We start from the raw sequence: 24,168 nt of genomic DNA, 5'->3' as shown, positions 1-24,168 counted from the left end.
TAGAAAATGAACTGCTGTGTATTCAGTAATATTATATATTATTAGTTCTGGACATATGCAGATCATAGAGTGTGTATATTTGTAGTTAACCACAGGGCTGCACATTATAACATATAACAAAATGTCCCATGTGCTGGCCATATACATAGGATAACAGTCTAGTTCTGGTTCCGAATCATCTCTGTTCTGTAACATCATATGTTGTGTATTACAGTGCTATCCTGTCATGTGTTACATTTTACTCCTTGCACATTTCTTCTTTGGTTTAGGTGAATGTCTCCTCGATGAACCAGCAAAGCCGATATTATTGCCTGATGAGCTCCCAGGGGTGGGCTACAGCCTAAACCGACAGTGTGAGCTCGCCTTTGGTCTGGGGTCGAAGCCTTGTCCTTATATGCAGTACTGCACTAAGCTGTGGTGTACAGGGAGAGCCCGGGGTCAACTGGTGTGCCAGACCCGACACTTTCCTTGGGCAGATGGTACCAGCTGTGGCGATGGGCGGTTCTGTCTGAATGGAGCATGTGTAGAGCGACACAACATCAAGCGATACAAGGTATGCCATGATTTACACACACAAAACATATAATACTGTAATAACATTACAATCGCTTCTGTGGTGCTTAAAGGACATCAGCAGCAAAAGAAAATGTATCCCCTATCCACAGGATAAGGGATAAGTGTCTGATCTCCTGCACGGGCCCCCACATTGCCGCTTTATGTGAGCGGCTAATGCACGTAGGATCGACCTCAGAGAGGTACGCCCCCTCCATGCCCCCTCCCCATACAGTTCTATGGGAGAGCCGGGGAGGCATGAACACTGCCTCCCCGCCTCTCCCATAGAGACATAGAGGAGGCATGTCGGCCGCGGCGTCAAGCTGCGGCCGGCACGCCTCCTGCACGGGAGAGCCACGGCAGAGCTGTGGCCTAATGCAGGAGATTGCGGGGGGTGCCAGCGGTCTGCATTTCTTCAGATGTCCTTTAAAGTTGGCAGACTCTTCCGAATTTTCTGTATCTCTGCATAAATTTGGCAGAAATGAGTCAACAATTTGGCACAAATGAATCAAAAAAATGACATGGTCATTCATTTACTGAGGAAAATGGATCGAATATCACATATCTGTGAGTGGCAAAAGTTTGTGAACCTTTGCTTTCAGTTTCTGGTATAACCCCCTTGGGCAACAATAACTGCATCCATGCATGTTTCCAGTAATTGTTGATCATTCCTGCACATCAGCGTGGATGAATTTGAGCCCATTCCTTTATACAAAACAGCTTCAACTCTTTTATGTTGGTGAGTTTCTTCCCACAAGCTGCTCTCTTCAGGTTTGACACAACATTTCTATTAGCTTAAAGTGTACCTGTCATCAACAAGAACGTTTTATATAATGTAGATAATACCATTATATGTAGAATTGTAATATACATTGGTTAAAAACTATGTATATCTTTGTCCCTGCAGCTATTGCCTGTGGGTCTCTATGAGGAGTCCAAATACAGGAAGTGAGGGTTGATAAGCAGGACTCTGTACACTGAGGACAAACAGGGCTCTGTACACTGAGGACAAGCAGGGCTCTGCACACTGAGGACAAGCAGGGCTCTGCACACTGAGGACAAGCAGGGCTCTGTACACTGAGGACAAACAGGGCTCTGTACACTGAGGACAAGCAGGGCTCTGCACACTGAGGACAAGCAGGGCTCTGCACACTGAGGACAAGCAGGGCTCTGTACACTGAGGACAAACAGGGCTCTGTACACTGAGGACAAGCAGGGCTCTGTACACTGAGGACAAGCAGGGCTCTGTACACTGAGGACAAGCAGGGCTCTGTACACTGAGGACAAGCAGGGCTCTGTACACTGAGGACAAGCAGGGCTCTGCACACTGAGGACAAGCAGGGCTCTGTACACTGAGGACAAGCAGGGCTCTGTACACTGAGGACAAGCAGGGCTCTGCACACTGAGGACAAGCAGGGCTCTGTAAACTGAGGACAAGCAGGGCTCTGCACACTGAGGACAAGCAGGGCTCTGTACACTGAGGCTCTGTGACTCACTCCCGGCTCACACATGAGGATGATTGACAAGCCAGGAGCCTGCACAGAGCCCTGCTTGTCCTGCCCTCACTTCCTGTATTTGGACTCCTCATAGAGACACACAGGGAATAGCTGCAGGGACAGCACTTTTTCATCCAAAAATATACATATCTTTTTAACCAATGTATATTACAAATATACATATAATGGTATTATCTACATTATATAAAAAGTTTTTGGTGATGACACGTACACTATAAGGTTATGACTTTCACTAGACCATTCAAAAGTTTTAACTTTATTCTTCTTGAACCAATCTTTGGTAGAACATTTTGTGTGTTTAAGGGTGCGTTCCCACAGGGCGTATACGCAGCGTATTTGACGCTGCGCAAAATGTATGGCAGCAGCGGGAAATACGCTGCGTATCCCTTGCTCACTATACACACAGGGTTTTCCGGCGGCAGCCCTATGTGTGTAGTGAGTTTTGGAGGCGGAGTCGCGTGTCACAGACACGCCGGTACATGGCTCCGCCTCCAAAACTCACTACACACATAGGGCTTCCGCCGGAAAGCCCTGTTTGTATAGTGAGCAAGGGATACGCAGCGTATTTCCCGCTGCTGCCATACATTTTGCGCAGCGTCAAATACGCTGCGTATACGCCCTGTGGGAGCGCACCCTTAGGCTGCATGATAAACGTTCTCTTGAGATATAGCTTACAAATAGATGTCCTGACATTTTCCTTTAAAATTTCTCTATTATGTTGTCATGGTCAAGATGCAGCAAAACAGACCCAAACCACCCAGATCACCACCTTTCTTCACAGATAGTATGAGGTTTTTATGCTGGAATGCAGTATTTTCCTTTCTCCAAACATAACGCTTTTGCTTTAAACCAAAAAGCTCAATTCTGGTCTTGTTCATCCACAAAACATTGTCCCAATAGTCTTCTGGCTTGTTCAGGTGATCTTCAGCAAACTGCAGATGGGCAGCTATGTTATTTTTGGAGATGAGCAGCCTTCCCCTTGCAATCCTGGCCTGCACACCATTGTTGTTCAGTGTCATCCTGATTTGAGAAAGGCAGTTACTTGCTTAGAGAATACCCTGGGTTCCTTTGTGACCCCGCAGACTATTTTACTCTTTACTCTTGGAATGATCTTTGTTGGTCAACCACTTCTTGGGAGGGTAATAAAGCTCTTGAATTTCCACCATTTGTGCACAATCTGTCTGATTGTGGTTTTGTGGAGTCCAAACTCTTTAGATATTATTTTGTAACCTTTTTCAAGCCTGATCAGCACCAACAACTCCTTCAGATACCCTTTCACAAAGTTATCCCTGTTCTTTAAATAAAACAGGTCGCCCATTTACACCTGATTCTCATTCCATTGATTTAAAACACCTGACTTTAATTTCACTTTCAAATTATCTGTTAATCCCAAAGGTTCACATACTTTTGCCACAGGTGACGTGATATTGAATTGTTTTCCTTGGCATATAAGACACCAAGGGGGAGATTTATCAAAGCCTGTCAAGAGGAAAAGTTGACCAGTTGCCCATAGCAACCAATCAGATCGCTTCTTTCATTTTTTGCAAAACGCCTCTGGAAACTGAAAGAATCAATCTGATTGGTTGTTATGGGCAACATAGAAACTTTTCCTATGGACCGGTTTTGATAAATCTCCCCCCAAGTTAAACTTTTTTTTAACTTCTCTGTTTGATTTGGTTCTCTTTACCTAGTTTTAGACTTTATGTGAAAATCTGATGTAGTTTATGGTCACATTTGTGAAATATAGAAAATTCATAAGGGTTTACATACTTCTGTATACGGTAACATCCTTAAAAAAGGAATGCTTTAATAAACTTATTCGGCAACTCACCGCAACCAGCTGAATAAATCTTCTTTTATTTCATACTCACAAATATGTTACATGGGAAGAGGGTAGTGGGGGGACACAGGATGGCGACCAAGCTCCGTTTCGCACGGTGATCGTGCCTCCTCCGGCCATGGCCGGAGGAAGCACGATCACCGTGCGAAACGAAGCTTGGTCGCCATCCTGTGTCCCCCCCACTACCCTCTTCCCATGTAACATATTTGTGAGTATGAAATAGAAGAAGATTTATTCAGCTGGTTGCGGTGAGTTGGCGATTATTTTCCTGCTTCTTTGAAACGTTTTCATGTACTATTGTCAATCAGAGCACCACCTCCAGCATTCCTAGTCCAAGTCTGCCATTTCATCATTGTTCTACACTCAAATAGGGAAGCAGTGCCATGCTGGCTATCTACGAACTGTGTTTAATAAACTTATGACTTGTAATAAACTTGTAATAAATTACGATGTAACAAATAAGAGAGTTTGTTACATTGCTGTGGGGAGAGGGGTGGTTCTCATTCAGGCCACATAACTGCGTTACACTGTGTCAGACTGGAACCATGAGAGGAGTCTTCTCGTGGATGGCATTGATTGATAAGCACGGCACCCCCTGTGCCAGCTCCTACCAGTCCCTGTGATATATTGAGATAACTTCCTGCAGGGAGATGAGTATAACATGTCCTCAATGTCTTGGCTGAGCGCACCGTGGTAATCGTTGTCCGGAGATGCAGCTGTGCGCAGGAATCAGAACATGAAATGATACATTGCCCTCCAGTATACGGGAACAACACATTTATTGTGTCATATAAAAATGTGAGCAGAGCAGAGTGCAGCAGAGTACGGCAGCAAGTTCTTTCTATACAGCAGAAAGATAAGCAGCTGCTGATCTCAGGGTCACAAAGAAATGGACGGGTACAAATCCACCCTCCCCGATCCTTCTTACCCCAGCTGACCCCATAAACATTAGACGGTCGACATTAGACATCGATATGTGACTTCTGACCATCATACATGACTGGAATGTCTATATCAGTAGGGAGAAGCAGTTAATGATGGGGTGAAGGTAGAGAAAGCAGGGCACATGCTTCGGTGACATTTATTATATAGGATGGGCAGGTTATCTATACATCACATATGTCACTGTGGTGAGGGTGTGATGATGGCAGATGGAATTACCCTAGGGGCAGATGGCATTAACCCTTTGTGTTTGTGATGCCAGGGCGTGATTTATTTTCTACACCACCCGAAGGAATACCACTGGATCCTGGGCTAGGCACAGGGAGGCAAATAATGACTCTGATGCCAAGTTACGGAACAACAACAGCTTTACTGAGTAAGACAGGTGTAACAGTCTATACAGCTTGGATAGACCCACGGAGGTGACCAGTGACTTCAGAAACCTTAGGGCTTGCTGTGACTTAAAGTGGCCATGCTGACTTGAGATAGGATGACTTGGACTTACTTGACTATGACAGTCTATAACTGACTTCACCCCTTCTGTAGCTTATCAGGCTTTGACTTGACCTGTGGGGTAATGGACTTGAGAATCCATGGCTGCTTGGCTGACTTTAGGCCTCCTCTGGACTCCAGACACACATTTAGGACTTGACCTCACTGTTCCTCATCATGTAAGAAAGAAAGAGCTAAGAGCATAAGAGAGAGAGCTAGCTCCTCCCAGGGCTTGTATGGGGGAGACTAGAAGGGGTCCCATAGATCACCCTTAGGTCACATGGTCACTGACACCTCACTGAGTTACAATCACATGACATCAGGTTAATCACATGTGAACTATTTTTAAAGCTATAACACATTACAGGTATATTACAGGAGATAACACACATAAAAATGAATATGCAAGGGGAACAGATGCAGGGGGGGGCCCAGAGGACACTGTAGGGAGGCTGCCTGACAAGGCAGCAAGGGTACAGGGGTGCAACTCCTTTACAGGGCCACCACAAACTCCCCCTCTTAAACACAGCCATCCTCTGGGCCCAGTCCTGAAGGGCAGATGACTGAAGTGGCCACTGGTGCCTAGTGATGACAACAGTTCCTGGGACATTAATTCCGAATGTCCTTCACAGGTCTGGGGAAGTAAACAAATAACTGGAGATGAGTCCATGTGGCATTTGTTGACAGTGTCCTTACATGCTCTTTTGTTTATGGGATTTTGAACATGTGGGATTTGTAAACCTTGTAACTGCATACACATCACATTTGAGCACACTTGAATCGGATCGGGCTGCCGGAGGCTTGCTACCCAATGTCATAGCTGCTGGGGCCCTTTGGCACTAGCTCCTTCTCCCCAGAACACTATACATACTTTAGACAATATGACAATATTACCTTTATATGACAACTCTGCCACTACACGTGTCTTACTTATATTTCAGGGGAACTCTCTGGCCAGTAGAGTATCCTGTACACGAGGACAGGAAAATGGCTAGACATTTAAACATTTTTACATTACTGACTATGGACTGGAAATATACATTTTAGCTACAGCCCGAACTAGACTAATTATATTTGGCTAGTTTATGCACAATACACTATGTACATGACATCAGAATTCACTGTACAAAATGACATTTAGCATAATCTATGCTAGACTGACTAAATTTGACTGTACTTTGGACTGATAACTTTATACAAGGTACTATGACTATTCTCTGTACCTGGCTGGTAGCTGTCCCTGTGTTGACCTTTGGGATCTGCGCAGCACCACCTCTGGAGGATCTAGAGCTCTAGGGACTTTTGGAGCTGCAGCCGGCTCTTATTCCGCGAATTCAGGAGCTGGGATCAGTTTAGGACTTGCTGGACTCAGAATAGCTGGCATTTGTACTGGAGATGTAAGAGACATGGTCGTCATTCGGGAGGCAGATGTATAGGCTGGAGCCAACGATGACAGGACTGGGACTGGCGTGGTGACTAACGTGGGTTGAACTAGTCCTGAGGTTGGAGACACACAGAAGGTTGCCGGCTGGTTTGGAGAAAACATGGGGAAATCCGTAGATGGGTAGACTCCCTCGCCAGGAACGTACTCCCTTGCCGTCCTGACATCTGGAGGAGGCGGTGCTGGGAGCACAGGTAGATCCTCTTTGAGACAAAGCTTAATACGATTCCGATGGACGACCTGTGGCTCATACCCAGGTTTATGTTCTTCGTATACATCGGACTCAGGATAAGGTATGGCTGTCACCATATAGGGTTCTGTCTCCCAGATGGAATCCAGTTTTTTAGTTCTTGGGAACTTCCGCAGCCAGACTTTATCACCCAATTGATAACCCATTTTTTTTACTGACAATTTCTTTGACTTCTTGGATCCTTCTCTTATGGTCAGAGACCCACTCAAGGGAGGCTTGTGGAGAGTTGTTGATTGGGACCTGTAGCTAAAATGTCCGGTCTTTTGGCAACTGCCCATGTCACCCCATCATCAAGTAGAAGGGGGTATACCCCGTAGAATAATCGACTGTGTTGTTATAGCTTTCCAGCAACTCGGGCAGTAATCAGGGCCACTCTTCTTGTCTTGACACAGAGGCTGCTCGCAGCATATGAATAAAGACTTGATCAATGCATTCACAGAGCCCATTCCCCTGAGGGTGGAAAAGCAGTGGTCCGGAGTTTCTTGCAGGCATGGAATTGGCATAGCTCTTGGAAGAGTTAGGACAGACTCCGGACACCCAAGGGTTTGCACCCATTTGGAGTAGAACATCTGGGCCACTGTCTTAGCTGTGAGATCTTTAACGGGTACTTCAACAACCCATTTGGAGTGATGATCCACCATGGTGAGAGTATAAGTATACCTGGACCGGGTAGGAGACAGTTTGACATGGCCTAACGCGACCAACTGGTTGGGCCTTTTGCTTTGAATGGAATGGAAGGGGTCTGTTGTGTCCTTGCGCACATCCTTGGTGACGTTGCAGACTGCACACTCACTGCACCATTTCTCAATGTCGCTCCACATTCCGATCCAATAGAACCTTAGAGTCTTGAGAACGCCAAAGTGTTCTGACTGGTCATGGTATGCATTGAGGACCATCTCTTCGGGAAACCAGAATCTGATTAAGTCGATCATCAGAGACCAGATCCAAAGAATTTCGGTACAACAGTCCTTTGTGCACAAACAGTCACTTCCACTGTCACCACAGTTATTTCAGCTCATAATCACACTGGGCCTGGCCTGGTACCTTTTTCGCCAGAAGGTAGTCTAACATCCCCCATGGCTCGACTTTCATCTTGAAGAGTCTTCCAGTTGTACAGATCTTCTTTAACCTTTTCGGACCTGGGTTCACCATCCATCAGGGCCATCACAACATTCTGGTTCACAAATGTCTTCGCCGGGGGTCATTCGAGATAGTACATTGGCATTGACATTTGACTTGCCGCTTTTGTACTTGATAGTGAAGCCGTAAATGGCCAATCTTGAAGCCCATCGCTGTTCAATGGCACCCAACTTGGCAGTGTTCAGGTGAGCCAACGGGTTATTGTCCGTGTAGACAGTGAATGGCGTGGCGGACAAATAGTCTTTGAACTTTTCGGTCGTGGCCCAGACCACGGCGAGAAGTTCCAATTTGAATGAGCTTTAATTAGCATGGTTCTTCTCTGCTCCTCGCAGGTTATGACTGGCATAAGCAATGATTCATCGGCCGCACATCTGGTAGTGTTTGCTCTGAGGGTCATTAAGATGATGGATGGGAGCTTTATAATATCACGACACTCATCTTCCCCATCCATAACATCAGATGTGTTCATGCTGCGATACCTTCGTGTCAGGGGGTGCACATACTTACTGTCCACAAGGATAGTGAGATCATGTACAAAGCACATATACCCCTGTAGATACACAACACAGATACCCCTGTAGCTACACAGCACAGATACTCCTGTAGATACACAGCACAGATACTCCTGTAGATACACATAGTTACATAGTTAGTACGGTCGAAAAAAGACATTTGTCCATCAAGTTCAACCAGGGAATTGAAAAGTAGGGGTGTGGCGCGATACATAGCACAGATACTCCTGTAGATACACAGCACAGATACCCTTGTAGATACACAGCACAGATACTCCTGTAGATACAAAGCACAGATACCCCGTAGATACACAGAACAGATACCCCTGTAGGTACCCAGCACAGATACACCTGTAGGTACCCAGCACAGATACCCCTGTAGGTACCCTGCACAGATACCCCTGTAGGTACCCTGCACAGATACCCCTGTAGGTACCTAGCACAGATACCCCTGTAGATACCCAGAACAGATACCCCTGTAGATACACAGCATATTTACACCAGCAGATACCCAGTAAACATACCCCTGGAGATAAACAGAAGCTCCTGTAGATATACTGCACAGATACCCCTGGGGATACACAGCAGATTTATGCCAACAGATACCCAGTAAACATACCCCTGGAGATACATGGCACAGACCTGGATAGATACACAGATACCTTTGTAGATGCACAGGATAGATAGATAGATAGATAGATAGGATAGATAAGATAGGATAGATATGATAGATAAGATAGGATAGATTAGATAGATTGACAGCAAGAATACCTCTTTAGATAGATAGATACCCCTGTATATACCCAGCACAGATACACCAGCAGACACCCATTACTCATGGTGTTCATAGGGTAACATTATAGACTACTGACATATCAAACTGGAGTACTTGCCATTAGCAACCAATCAGATTGCTTCTTTCATTTTATTAAAAAGACCTTTGAAAAATTAAAGCTGGGATCTGATTGGTTGCTATGGGGTGCCCACTCTATATATGTGAACCACATAATTGGAGGGTTCAGGTGTTATATGACCGCCCTCTGTTCCCTGGCTCTGTAGTCCAGCTTATGAGGGAAGGAATTGGATTCCTATATGATTTCGGCATTCTCTTCCTGATATGGTCAGGTACAGAGAGTCCTATGTACGGGCAGAGCCCAGGTATTACCACATGTCAGATCATCATGTTCTGTACCTTGGCATCCGGAGACACATACCTGAGCCTGATACCGCAGCCCATCCCCCGGGGACCCTGTGCATTGTGTGCGATATATTCCCAGCACCACACATTCATTACAACAATAATGCTGTGAGTATATCCCACATATAGTTATGTACCATATAAATATATGGCACAATGCAGGTTGTGTATACAGTTATTTATGAATTGTATACAGCAGTATCATATTGGAATTAAATATGAATTTCATAGGTAAATATTTTCTTTTCTTTTTTTTTTCTTCTTCTCCCAAGGTGGATGGATCATGGGGCAAGTGGAGCCCGTATGGGCAGTGCTCTCGGACCTGTGGTGGTGGGGTGCAGCTGGCCAGACGAGAGTGTAACAATCCCGAGCCATCCCATGGAGGAGCCTATTGTGAGGGTCTACGAGTCAAATACAGATCATGTTCTCTCAATCTCTGCCCTGACACCGGTGAGTGATCACATTGGTGTACAGCACTGAATATACTATATACTGGTATACAGCACTGAGTATACTATATACTGGTGTACAGCACTGAGTATACTATATACTGGTGTACAGCACTGAGTATACTAAATACTGATGTACAGCACTGAGTATACTATATACTGGTATACAGCAATGAGTAAATTACATAGTGATGTACAGCACTGAGTATACTATATACCAGTGTACAGCACTGAGTATACTATATACTGGAGTACAGCACTGAGTATACTATATACTGGAGTACAGCACTGAGTATACTATATACTGAAGTACAGCACTGAGTATACTATATACTGGTGTACAGCACTGAGTATACTATATACTGAAGTACAGCACTGAGTATACTATATACTGGTGTACAGCACTGAGCATACTATATACTGGAGTACAGCACTGAGTATACTATATACTGAAGTACAGCACTGAGTATACTATATACTGGCGTACAGCACTGAGTATACTAAATACTGATGTACAGCACTGAGTATACTATATACTGGTATACAGCAATGAGTAAATTACATACTGATGTACAGCACTGAGTATACTATATACCAGTGTACAGCACTGAGTATACTATATACTGGAGTACAGCACTGAGTATACTATATACTGGAGTACAGCACTGAGTATACTATATACTGAAGTACAGCACTGAGTATACTATATACTGGTATACAGCACTGAGTATACTATATACTGGAGTACAGCACTGAGTATACTATATAAGGGAGTACAGCACTGAGTATTCTATATACTGATGTACAGTACAGCACTGAGTATACTATATACTGGTGTACAGCACTGAATATACTATATACTGATTCACAGCACTGAGTATACTATATACTGATGTACAGCACTGAATATGCTATATACTGATGTACAGCACTGAATATACTATATACTGATGTACAGCACTGAGTATACTATATACTGATGTACAGCACTGAGTATACTATATACTGATGTACAACACTGAGTATACTATATACTGGTGTACAGCACTGAGTATACTATATACTGATGCACAGCACTGAGTATACTATAAACTGATGTACAGCACTGAGTATACTATATACTGATGTACATCACTGAATATACTATATACTGATGTACAGCACTGAATATACTATATACTGATGTACAGCACTGAGTATACTATATATTGATGTACAGCACTGAGTATACTATAAACTGATGTACAGCACTGAGTATACTATATACTGGTGTACAGCACTGAGTATACTATATACTGATGCACAGCACTGAGTATACTATATACTGATGCACAGCACTGAGTATACTATATACTGATGTACAGCACTGAGTATACTATAAACTGATGAACAGCACTGAGTATACTATATACTGATGCACAGCACTGAGTATACTATATACTGATGTGCAGCACTGAGTATACTATATACTGATGTACAGCACTGAGTATACTATATACTGATGTACAGCACTGGGTATACTATATACTGGTGTACAGCACTGAGTATACTATATACTGGTGTACAGCACTGAGTATACTATATACTGATGTGCAGCACTGAGTATACTATATACTGATGTACAGCACTGAGTATACTATATACTGATGTACAGCACTGAGTATACTATATACTGATGCCCAGCACTGAGTATACTATATACTGCTGTACAGCACTGAGTATACTATATACTGATGTGCAGCACTGAGTATACTATGTACTGATGCACAACACTGAGTATACTATATACTGATGTACAGCACTGAATATACTATATACTGATGTACAGCACTGAGTATACTATATACTGGTGTATAGGACTGAGTATACTATGTACTGGTGTATAGGACTGAGTATACTATATACTGGCGTACAGCACTGAGTATACTATAAGCTGACAGTTTTCCTTTAAAGTGATAACTGAAGTGCTACAGTGAACAAAATATTGAAAATTTGGGTCAATGGCCAGGAAACACCCCAGATATAATCCAATTGAGAACCTGTTGTGAATCCTCAACAAGTGGATGAAAAATTGTGATGAACTCCAAGCACTGATTAGATAAGAACTTTAGGTCACAACTGTACAGGACTGAGTATATTACAAACTGGTGTACAGGACTGAGTATATGATATACTGGTGTACAGGACTGAGTATATGATATACTGGTATATAGGACTGAGTATATGATATACTGGTGTAAAGGACTGAGTACATGACAAACTGGTCTACAGGACTGAGTATATGATATACTGGTGTACAGGACTGAGTATATGACAAACTGGTGTACAGGACTGAGTATATGACATACTGGTGTACAGGACTGAGTATATGACAAACTGGTGTACAGGACTGAGTATATGATATACTGGTGTACAGGACTGAGGATATGATATATTGGTGTACAGGACTGAGTATATGACATACTGGTGTACAGGACTGAGTATATGACAAACTGGTGTACAGGACTGAGTATATGATATACTGGTGTACAGGACTGAGTATATGACAAACTGGTGTACAGAACTGAGTATATGATATACTGGTGTACAGGACTGAGGATATGATATACTGGTGTACAGGACTGAGTATATGATATACTGGTGTACAGGACTGAGTATATGACAAACTGGTGTACAGGACTGAGTATATGACAAACTGGTGTACAGGACTGAGTATATGACAAACTGGTGTACAGGACTGAGTATATGACAAACTGGTGTACAGGACTGAGTATATGACAAACTGGTGTACAGGACTGAGTATATGATATACTGGTGTACAGGACTGAGTATATGATATACTGGTGTACAGGACTGAGTATATGATATACTGGTGTACAGGACTGAGTATATGATATACTGGTGTATAGGACTGAGTATATGACATATTGGTGTACAGGACTGAGTATATGATATACTGGTGTACAGGACTGAGGATATGACATACTGGTGTACAGGACTGAGTATATGATATACTGGTGTACAGGACTGAGTATATGATATACTGGTGTACAGGACTGAGTGTATGATATACTGGTGTACAGGACTGAGTATATGATATACTGGTGTACAGGACTGAGTATATGACATACTGGTGTACAGGACTGAGGATATGACATACTGGTATATAGGACTGAGTATATGATATACTGGTGTAAAGGACTGAGTACATGACAAACTGGTCTACAGGACTGAGTATATGATATACTGGTGTACAGGACTGAGTACATGACAAACTGGTGTACAGGACTGAGTATATGACATACTGGTGTACAGGACTGAGTATATGACAAACTGGTGTACAGGACTGAGTATATGATATACTGGTGTACAGGACTGAGTATATGACAAACTGGTGTACAGAACTGAGTATATGATATACTGGTGTACAGGACTGAGGATATGATATACTGGTGTACAGGACTGAGTATATGATATACTGGTGTACAGGACTGAGTATATGACAAACTGGTGTACAGGACTGAGTATATGACAAACTGGTGTACAGGACTGAGTATATGACAAACTGGTGTACAGGACTGAGTATATGACAAACTGGTGTACAGGACTGAGTATATGATATACTGGTGTACAGGACTGAGTATATGATATACTGGTGTACAGGAATGAGTATATGATATACTGGTGTACAGCATTGAGTATATGACATACTGGTGTACAGGACTGAGTATATGATATACTGGTGTACAGCATTGAGTATATGATAAACTGGTGTACAGGACTGAGTATATGATATACTGGTGTACAGGACTGAGTATATGATATACTAGTGTACAGGACTGAGTATATGATATACTGGTGTACAGGACTGAGGATATGATATACTGGTGTACAGGACTGAGTATATGATATACTGGTGTACAGGACTGAGTATATGATATACTGGTGTACAGGACTGAGTATATGATATACTGGTGTACAGGACTGAGTGTATGATATACTGGTGTACAGGACTGAGTATATGATATACTGGTGTACAGGACTGAGTATATGATATCCTGGTGTACAGGACTGAGGATATGATATACTGGTGTACAGGACTGAGGATATGATATACTGGTGTACAGCACTGAGTATACTATATACTGATGTACAGCACTGGGTATACTATATACTGGTGTACAGCACTGAGTATACTATATACTGGTGTACAGCACTGAGTATACTATATACTGATGTGCAGCACTGAGTATACTATATACTGATGTACAGCACTGAGTATACTATATACTTATGTACAGCACTGAGTATACTATATACTGATGCCCAGCACTGAGTATACTATATACTGCTGTACAGCACTGAGTATACTATATACTGATGTGCAGCACTGAGTATACTATGTACTGATGCACAACACTGAGTATACTATATACTGATGTACAGCACTGAATATACTATATACTGATGTACAGCACTGAGTATACTATATACTGGTGTATAGGACTGAGTATACTATGTACTGGTGTATAGGACTGAGTATACTATATACTGGCGTACAGCACTGAGTATACTATAAGCTGACAGTTTTCCTTTAAAGTGATAACTGAAGTGCTACAGTGAACAAAATATTGAAAATTTGGGTCAATGGCCAGGAAACACCCCAGATATAATCCAATTGAGAACCTGTTGTGAATCCTCAACAAGTGGATGAAAAATTGTGATGAACTCCAAGCACTGATTAGATAAGAACTTTAGGTCACAACTGTACAGGACTGAGTATATTACAAACTGGTGTACAGGACTGAGTATATGATATACTGGTGTACAGGACTGAGTATATGATATACTGGTATATAGGACTGAGTATATGATATACTGGTGTAAAGGACTGAGTACATGACAAACTGGTCTACAGGACTGAGTATATGATATACTGGTGTACAGGACTGAGTATATGACAAACTGGTGTACAGGACTGAGTATATGACATACTGGTGTACAGGACTGAGTATATGACAAACTGGTGTACAGGACTGAGTATATGATATACTGGTGTACAGGACTGAGGATATGATATATTGGTGTACAGGACTGAGTATATGACATACTGGTGTACAGGACTGAGTATATGACAAACTGGTGTACAGGACTGAGTATATGATATACTGGTGTACAGGACTGAGTATATGACAAACTGGTGTACAGAACTGAGTATATGATATACTGGTGTACAGGACTGAGGATATGATATACTGGTGTACAGGACTGAGTATATGATATACTGGTGTACAGGACTGAGTATATGACAAACTGGTGTACAGGACTGAGTATATGACAAACTGGTGTACAGGACTGAGTATATGACAAACTGGTGTACAGGACTGAGTATATGACAAACTGGTGTACAGGACTGAGTATATGACAAACTGGTGTACAGGACTGAGTATATGATATACTGGTGTACAGGACTGAGTATATGATATACTGGTGTACAGGACTGAGTATATGATATACTGGTGTACAGGACTGAGTATATGATATACTGGTGTATAGGACTGAGTATATGACATATTGGTGTACAGGACTGAGTATATGATATACTGGTGTACAGGACTGAGGATATGACATACTGGTGTACAGGACTGAGTATATGATATACTGGTGTACAGGACTGAGTATATGATATACTGGTGTACAGGACTGAGTGTATGATATACTGGTGTACAGGACTGAGTATATGATATACTGGTGTACAGGACTGAGTATATGACATACTGGTGTACAGGACTGAGGATATGACATACTGGTATATAGGACTGAGTATATGATATACTGGTGTAAAGGACTGAGTACATGACAAACTGGTCTACAGGACTGAGTATATGATATACTGGTGTACAGGACTGAGTACATGACAAACTGGTGTACAGGACTGAGTATATGACATACTGGTGTACAGGACTGAGTATATGACAAACTGGTGTACAGGACTGAGTATATGATATACTGGTGTACAGGACTGAGTATATGACAAACTGGTGTACAGAACTGAGTATATGATATACTGGTGTACAGGACTGAGGATATGATATACTGGTGTACAGGACTGAGTATATGATATACTGGTGTACAGGACTGAGTATATGACAAACTGGTGTACAGGACTGAGTATATGACAAACTGGTGTACAGGACTGAGTATATGACAAACTGGTGTACAGGACTGAGTATATGACAAACTGGTGTACAGGACTGAGTATATGATATACTGGTGTACAGGACTGAGTATATGATATACTGGTGTACAGGAATGAGTATATGATATACTGGTGTACAGCATTGAGTATATGACATACTGGTGTACAGGACTGAGTATATGATATACTGGTGTACAGCATTGAGTATATGATAAACTGGTGTACAGGACTGAGTATATGATATACTGGTGTACAGGACTGAGTATATGATATACTAGTGTACAGGACTGAGTATATGATATACTGGTGTACAGGACTGAGGATATGATATACTGGTGTACAGGACTGAGTATATGATATACTGGTGTACAGGACTGAGTATATGATATACTGGTGTACAGGACTGAGTATATGATATACTGGTGTACAGGACTGAGTGTATGATATACTGGTGTACAGGACTGAGTATATGATATACTGGTGTACAGGACTGAGTATATGATATCCTGGTGTACAGGACTGAGGATATGATATACTGGTGTACAGGACTGAGGATATGATATACTGGTGTACAGGACTGAGTATATGATATACTGGTGTACAGGACTGAGTATATGATATACTGGTGTACAGCACTGAGTATATGATATACTGGTGTACAGCACTGAGGATATGATATACTGGTGTACAGGACTGAGTATATGATATACTGGTGTACAGCATTGAGTATATGATATACTGGTGTACAGGACTGAGTATATGATATACTGGTGTACAGGACTGAGTATATGATATACTGGTGTACAGCATTGAGTATATGATATACTGGTGTACAGGACTGAGTGTATGATATACTGGTGTACAGGACTGAGTATATGATATCCTGGTGTACAGGACTGAGTATATGATATACTGGTGTACAGGACTGAGTATATGATATACTGGTGTACAGGACTGAGTATATGACAAACTGGAGTACAGGACTGAGTATATGATATACTGGTGTACAGCATTGAGTATATGATATACTGGTGTACAGGACTGAGTATATGATATACTGGTGTACAGCATTGAGTATATGATATACTGGTGTACAGCATTGAGTATATGATATACTGGTGTACAGGACTGAGTGTATGATATACTGGTGTACAGCATTGAGTATATGATATACTGGTGTACAGGACTGAGTATATGATATACTGGTGTACAGGACTGAGTGTATGATATACTGGTGTACAGCATTGAGTATATGATATACTGGTGTACAGGACTGAGTATATGATATACTGGTGTACAGGACTGAGTATATGATATCCTGGTGTACAGGACTGAGTATATGATATACTGGTGTACAGCACTGAGTATATATTTTATTATTCCTCTGCCATGTGATCTACGAGTCATAGGAATCTCTGTATTTTTCTGTGTTCCAGGTAAAAGTTTCCGGGAGGAGCAGTGTGAGGCTTTCAATGGCTTCAATCACAGCACAAATCGCCTGACATCCACGGTTGGATGGGTCCCCAAATACTCTGGGGTGTCACTGAGGGATAAATGTAAGCTGATCTGCAGGGCAAACGGCACCGGTTACTTCTATGTGCTGGCACCAAAGGTTAGTGCAGCTGCGTTTGAGCTCTGTACAACACTGAGTACTCGGAGTAATTAGTACTGGGTCCATATATACATGTTGTATCCCTTTATACTATATCCCAATATCTTGTTACTCTATATGCTATATCCCAATATTCTCCGGTATTCTGTATCCTATATCAAACGAGTTGAGGTCAGACCCGTGCCCTGAAGAGGATGGCGCTGCGCTGGGGGAACATTCTGTCACATTAGCACGTTGTTCCTATGCCCTCTCTTCTCTCACTCTACCGTATTTCACATAAATATTTTGCATGTTTTTGGCAGCCTTTGCAGATACCTCATTTTTTTCCCTGCGTCTCGTGGCACGCTCAGCTGGCAGCTCCTGTGTAACCGCTTTAGGATCTTGGATGAGTTTATAACCTTAGCTCAAAGTGACACTGTGATTCATCCACCACACAGGTCGTCGATGGGACCCCATGCGCCCCTGACTCCACCTCTGTCTGTGTGCAAGGAAAGTGCATCAAAGCCGGCTGTGATGGTCAACTGGGGTCCAAGAAGAAGTTTGACAAATGTCGAGTATGTGGTGGGGACAATAAGAGCTGCAAGAAGGTCTCTGGTCTTTTTACTAAACCCATGTGAGTATCCAGAGTCTTACTATTTCCAGCATCCACAAGCTAAGTTTCTACTTGGTTTTTTGGTCCTGTGTTTTTTGTTTTGAAAAAAACGCAAGAAAAAACACTTGAAAAAACGGCAGTGCAATTTCCTGCGTCTGGTGTTTTTTTTCCTGGCGTTTTTTCATTTGTGTGGAATTTTTGGCACAATGTGCATTTTTGGCACCTTGGCAGGTTTTTTTGGTACCCAAAATTTCTTGGGTACAAAAATTTTTTTTTTTTAAATAATGCAGTAGTGATGGAAAAAATTTATTTAACGAAATTAAAAAATGTTATAACTAAATTTTCATTATTATTTTTTATAAACTGTGTATGTGTTTCACTTTTTTTCTCTATTTATTTATTTTTTTAGGTAGTACTACTACTCCCAGCATGGAACAGACTGTTCCATGATGGGAGTAGTAGTACCTGTACTAATAGACATATCGCCCGATGTGATCGTCCATAATAAAGCAGAGATGCGGAGCGGCTCTATACAGCGCTCGCATCTCTGCACTATACTCCGGCCAGTGATGTGAATAGAACATCAATCATTGATATTTTCCACCCAGAGTGGTGATTGGCCGGATAATGGCAGCCAATCACCGCTCTCAGAGGGAAATATGAATAAGTGGCCGACCGGAGTATAGTGCAGAGATGTGAGTGCTGTATAGAGCCGCTCCACATCTCTGCTATAGACAGGACGATCGCAGCGAATGTCAGTAGTGATACCCGCTGTGATCTGTTCTTACCTGCAGGTACTACTACTCCCAACATGGAGCACACTCTGCTCGATGCTGGGAGCTGTAGTACCTGCATTAATAGACAGATCGCAGCAAGTGTAACTTCTGACACCTGTTGCAATCTGTCTATTAATGCAGGTACTACAGCTCCCAGAATGAAGCAGAGTGTGCTCCATGTTGGGAGTAGTAGTACCTTCAGTTAAGGAAAGATCACAGCAGATGTCACTCCTGACACCCACTGTGATCCTCCTGTATAATGTATAGATGCGGCCTCCCGCATCTATACATTATACAGGAGGATCGCAACGGGCGATCTGTCAATTAGTACAGGTACTACTACTCCCATCATGGAACAGTGTGTTCCATGCTGGGAGTAGTAGTAGTACTACCTAAAAAAATGTAAAAAAATGAAAAAAAAGTGAAAAACACACACACACTACATTTTTATTATTGCCGGCTATATAAATTGATCCCTGTTTAAAAATTTATAAAAAATTTGTAATAAAAAAGAAAAATTTTGTTAGATACAATTTTTTCCATCACTACTGTATCTTTTTTTTATAATTTTTTTTAAATGGTACCTTACAGAATATTATTAAAAAAAGGTATCTCCATCACTTTTTTGGATCGCTAAAGTCCAAAAGAGAATAAAAACCGCCTGAAAAAATGCCAAAGTTAAAACCCACATGGCGTTTTTCTTGGCGTTTGTTTACTCCCATAGACTCCAAAAAAAAAAACAAGTAGAAACTTTGCCTCAGAGTATTTCTAATGGGCATTTAGTGCAGTGGAAGGGTACTGAGGCAAAAAACAAAATGGGTCCCCCTCTTGGTGTCTCGCCCATGTCAGCTGCACCAAAATCCTCTTCCTCACCTCTTGTGTTAAGAAATGGATCTTGGATACATTGAGAACTGCTCCATGCTATTGCCCACCACCTTTCGGTTGGGCTCAGAATCCATTTGTTCCTGCAGTTCTTTTCACATTTTCTTCTTTTATGTATTTTATAGCCTGGAGCTTGTCCTTAGCAACTCACATATTATCTTTTCTTTGTAGACACGGGTATAATTTTGTGGTCACAGTTCCTGCCGGCGCCAGTAACTTGGACGTGAGACAACGTGGGTATAAAGGTCTCATCAGCGACGATAATTACCTTGCAGTGAAAAATGGACAAGGCCGATACCTGCTAAATGGGAATTACATTGTTTCCGCGGTGGAGAGGGACATCCTGGTACGTGGGAGCCTCCTGAAGTATACGGGCACGGGCACTGCAGTGGAAGCCTTACAGGCTGTTGGTGCAATTCATGAACCCCTGACTATAGAAGTCTTATGTGTTGGGAAGATGACCCCTCCACGGCTGAGATACTCATTTTACATTTCAAGGGAGAAGAAAGACAGTAAAACCATACAAGTAATAAGCAATAGTCTTGCTGCTCTTGCACCTCCACCTCCCCGGCCAAGACCTCAGTCTCACTGGACAGCAGGTAGCTGGGGGTCATGCTCCGTTTCATGTGGTGATGGACAGCAGACTCGAAAAGTCGAATGCCGAGACCCCTGGGAGCAGCTGGCATCTGACTGCCAAGCCTCACTGCGTCCATCTGAAATAAGGACCTGTGGTGACCCATGCCCAGTGTGGGAGGCTGGAGAATGGACAATGTGCTCAAAGACCTGCGGTCGGGGATTTAAGAGACGGCAATTGCGTTGTAGCGCTGGAGGTGGAGTTACATTACCAAGAGAGCACTGCACACTGAAACGAAAACCTCAGGAACTAGACTTCTGTATTATGGGTCCATGTTAGCCCAAAGGACTGAAAGGGGCAAATAACTCTGATAAATGTAGAGCTGTGCTTCGCACAGGATAATGGTGAATGTGTTGCGCTCCAGCCCAAGCTGGTGGAGACCCACATTTCATGACCAAAGGGACTACTTTTACATTGAGACGTCAGAGTGGAGAACATTGTGGACATCTGAAGGTTAATGCTTTGCACTTTTATTAGTTGCGTCTTGTGTTGATTATGTTTATGGATAATCCTGCAATGTGTGTGTCACACTCGCCAACATTGGCTTTCACCTCATAGCTCTTGTTGTGGAGTCAATGGATGAGTTTGCACAGAAGTTTTGTCACTATGTGATCAGTCACGTCTCTAAGTTCTACCAATCTAGAATCTGGCCAAATGCTTGAAAAGGAGGCAGACATACTCCGAAAAGTTCCTGTCTATGTGCTTCTCCTTCCCTAATGGGAAGTGGATGCAACAGTGAAATCTATGCAGGAAGACATAGGGAGAGCCAAGTGTGTCCTCCATTCTGTGTCTAATATGGGGTTACTGGAACTACAGACCCATCTTCCTTTTGGTGACATGCTTCACTCATAGATCATTGGATGATCAGTACATTTTTTTTTTTTTTACTTGAAGGATTTGAAGACCCCAAGGTGTTTCCTCTAGCACTATTAAAAATGGGGATTTATCCCAATGGTCATAGTCATGGCTATAAGAAGACAAATGACCAATGTACTATCGATTGGACATAGGATTATGATTGGGTAATGACCACAAGGTGAAGACTCTGTTTTTAATTTCAGTCCTGTACACCCTTGGAAAGAGCATCAAAACCAAATTCAGTATCTCGTAGACACGTGACTGTCACAGCAGTGTCCAGTGTTATATGAAGGACAGACATATAGTTGGGTCAGGCCCAGTGCAGCTATTTACGATCATGTTTTCCCATCAGATATTGGGTCATGGTGAAAACAATATTGGCCTTTAGACATGAAATAGGGGGAAGTTCTTAGAATTATTGATTTTAAGGAGAATGGGAACAAAGAAAAGACATGGACCTCTCACCACTGTGAGACATCACACATGGACTAAAATTGCACATATTAGTTCAACCAAGTTCTTTACGACTGTTACACGTGAGTGACATTGTGCTTTACGACTCCAGATCCACGTCAGTGATAGTGAACAACAGGACAAGTATGGGGTTAAACAAACCTCCAGATAAATCTACCTCTACGTATCACCTGTACGGGATGATGGAGCAGACGAGAGGCTATAGATATGAGTGATATGAATGATCATTCATTCCTGTCCTCAAATTGGGTTCTTAGCTTTTGTCATTCACACTCTGCAGCAATGAGCCCTCATCACCTGACGCTTTTCATTGAACTTACGAAGACTGCAAGTAGCCAAATAATTTTACTCCTTTAGATGATGAACTCTGTTAAACAGGTGCTAAGACTTGGGTGTCCATCCCTGGTCATCTATACGGCAGCCATAGGGAGCCCAGTCACCAGTTGTTTTGCCGGGACTACCTGGTCTATAGAATGGGGCATTACATTTCACGAGTCTATGAACAAAGTACAAGCACCAGAATTTCTGAATTTTCCTAGAAGATCGGAATTTTCGTGTCACTACATAGCATAAGGTTATTAGAGGCTCTGATGAGTATTTGGTCAGCCCCTAATACACAGGCTCTGGTAGTTATTTGGTCAGCCTTTAATATAGAAAGCAGCGATTATGTGGTCATTCCCTGATATAAAACCGTAGTGACTATTTGGTCTTATTTCTAATATGTAGGGTAGTGATTTCCTGTTTTTTTTCCCCCCCTATTATAAAGGGGGAGTGATTATCTGGTCCTTCTGTGAAATATAAGGGGTAGTGATTATCTGGTCCTTCCCTTATATATAACATAGTGATGATCTGCTCTTTCCTTTATATAGAGAGTAGAAATGATGTGGTCCTTCCCTTTTATAGATGGAAGTGATTACCAGGTTCTTTCCTAATATAAAAACTAGCAACTGTCTGGTCCTAATATAGAGGGTAGTGATTATCTGTTGCCTCCCTGATATAAAAGATGGTGATTATCTGGCCATTCTTATCTGGTTAATCTAAAGAACCTTGTTATACCAAGCTGTTCATGTTCTTATCTCTGCAAAGTACAACCAATGTGGGAATCCTGAGCTCCTGACACCGGAGATCTCACCTCCAATCCTGCCCTTTAAGGACCGGTGTTACTGGGATGTAATGATGTTGTGACGGACAAGGCTGATAATACCCATGTGGGAGATCTCAGTTCTGTGTATGTTTCTTTTTGTACATTTACTTTACAATATTTTTTATAAAACAGAAGACAAGCCAAAGTAGCGGCTGCTAAAATCTGTATACTGTGTATACTCTGTATGGGCATGAGTGATAAAGAATAAACACTTACTGAAACCACTGGCTGTTTATTACTTCTCTAGTGACTAATGTCTGTCACTGCAGTATTGTTATACACAGAGAACAAACCATATGACACCTCTGATCCCATATAGAAGAAATCTTTATAAACAGCAGATTCATTGTATAGATACATTACCTATCCTCTACCTATCCTGTATTATATTCCAGAGCTGCACTCACTATTCTGCTGGTGAAGTCACTGTGTACATACATTACATTACTTATCCTGTACTGATCCTGAGTTATATCCTGTATTATGCTCCAGAGCTGCACTCACTATTCTGCTGGTGGGGTCACTGTGTACATACATTACATTACTAATCCTGTACTGATCCTGAGTTATATCCTGTATTATGCTCCAGAGCTGCACTCACTATTCTGCTGGTGGGGTCACTGTGTACATACATTACATTACTTATTCTGTACTGATCCTGAGT

The 24,168-nt window shown here is 42.2% G+C and overlaps 1 protein-coding gene across 1 annotated transcript in view; it reads left to right on the top strand.

The window, feature by feature from the left end:
• Window positions 1-23,747, top strand: part of ADAMTS15 (ADAM metallopeptidase with thrombospondin type 1 motif 15) — a 70,102-nt gene extending 46,355 nt beyond the window's left edge. Inside the window, exons 4-8 of the mRNA XM_056542730.1 lie at window positions 270-553; window positions 10,157-10,334; window positions 17,969-18,144; window positions 18,582-18,757; window positions 20,566-23,747. Of these exons, the coding sequence (XP_056398705.1) occupies window positions 270-553; window positions 10,157-10,334; window positions 17,969-18,144; window positions 18,582-18,757; window positions 20,566-21,307 (1,556 nt within the window). The 3' untranslated portion in view covers window positions 21,308-23,747. The remainder of the gene's footprint in view (window positions 1-269; window positions 554-10,156; window positions 10,335-17,968; window positions 18,145-18,581; window positions 18,758-20,565) is intronic.
• The last annotated feature ends 421 nt before the right edge of the window (window positions 23,748-24,168 follow it).

This window comes from Hyla sarda, chromosome 10, assembly GCF_029499605.1.
Source record: "Hyla sarda isolate aHylSar1 chromosome 10, aHylSar1.hap1, whole genome shotgun sequence".
Classification (NCBI taxonomy): domain Eukaryota; kingdom Metazoa; phylum Chordata; class Amphibia; order Anura; family Hylidae; genus Hyla; species Hyla sarda.
Note: the sequence above shows the minus strand (reverse complement) of the source record. Positions and strands in the feature narration are given on the sequence as shown.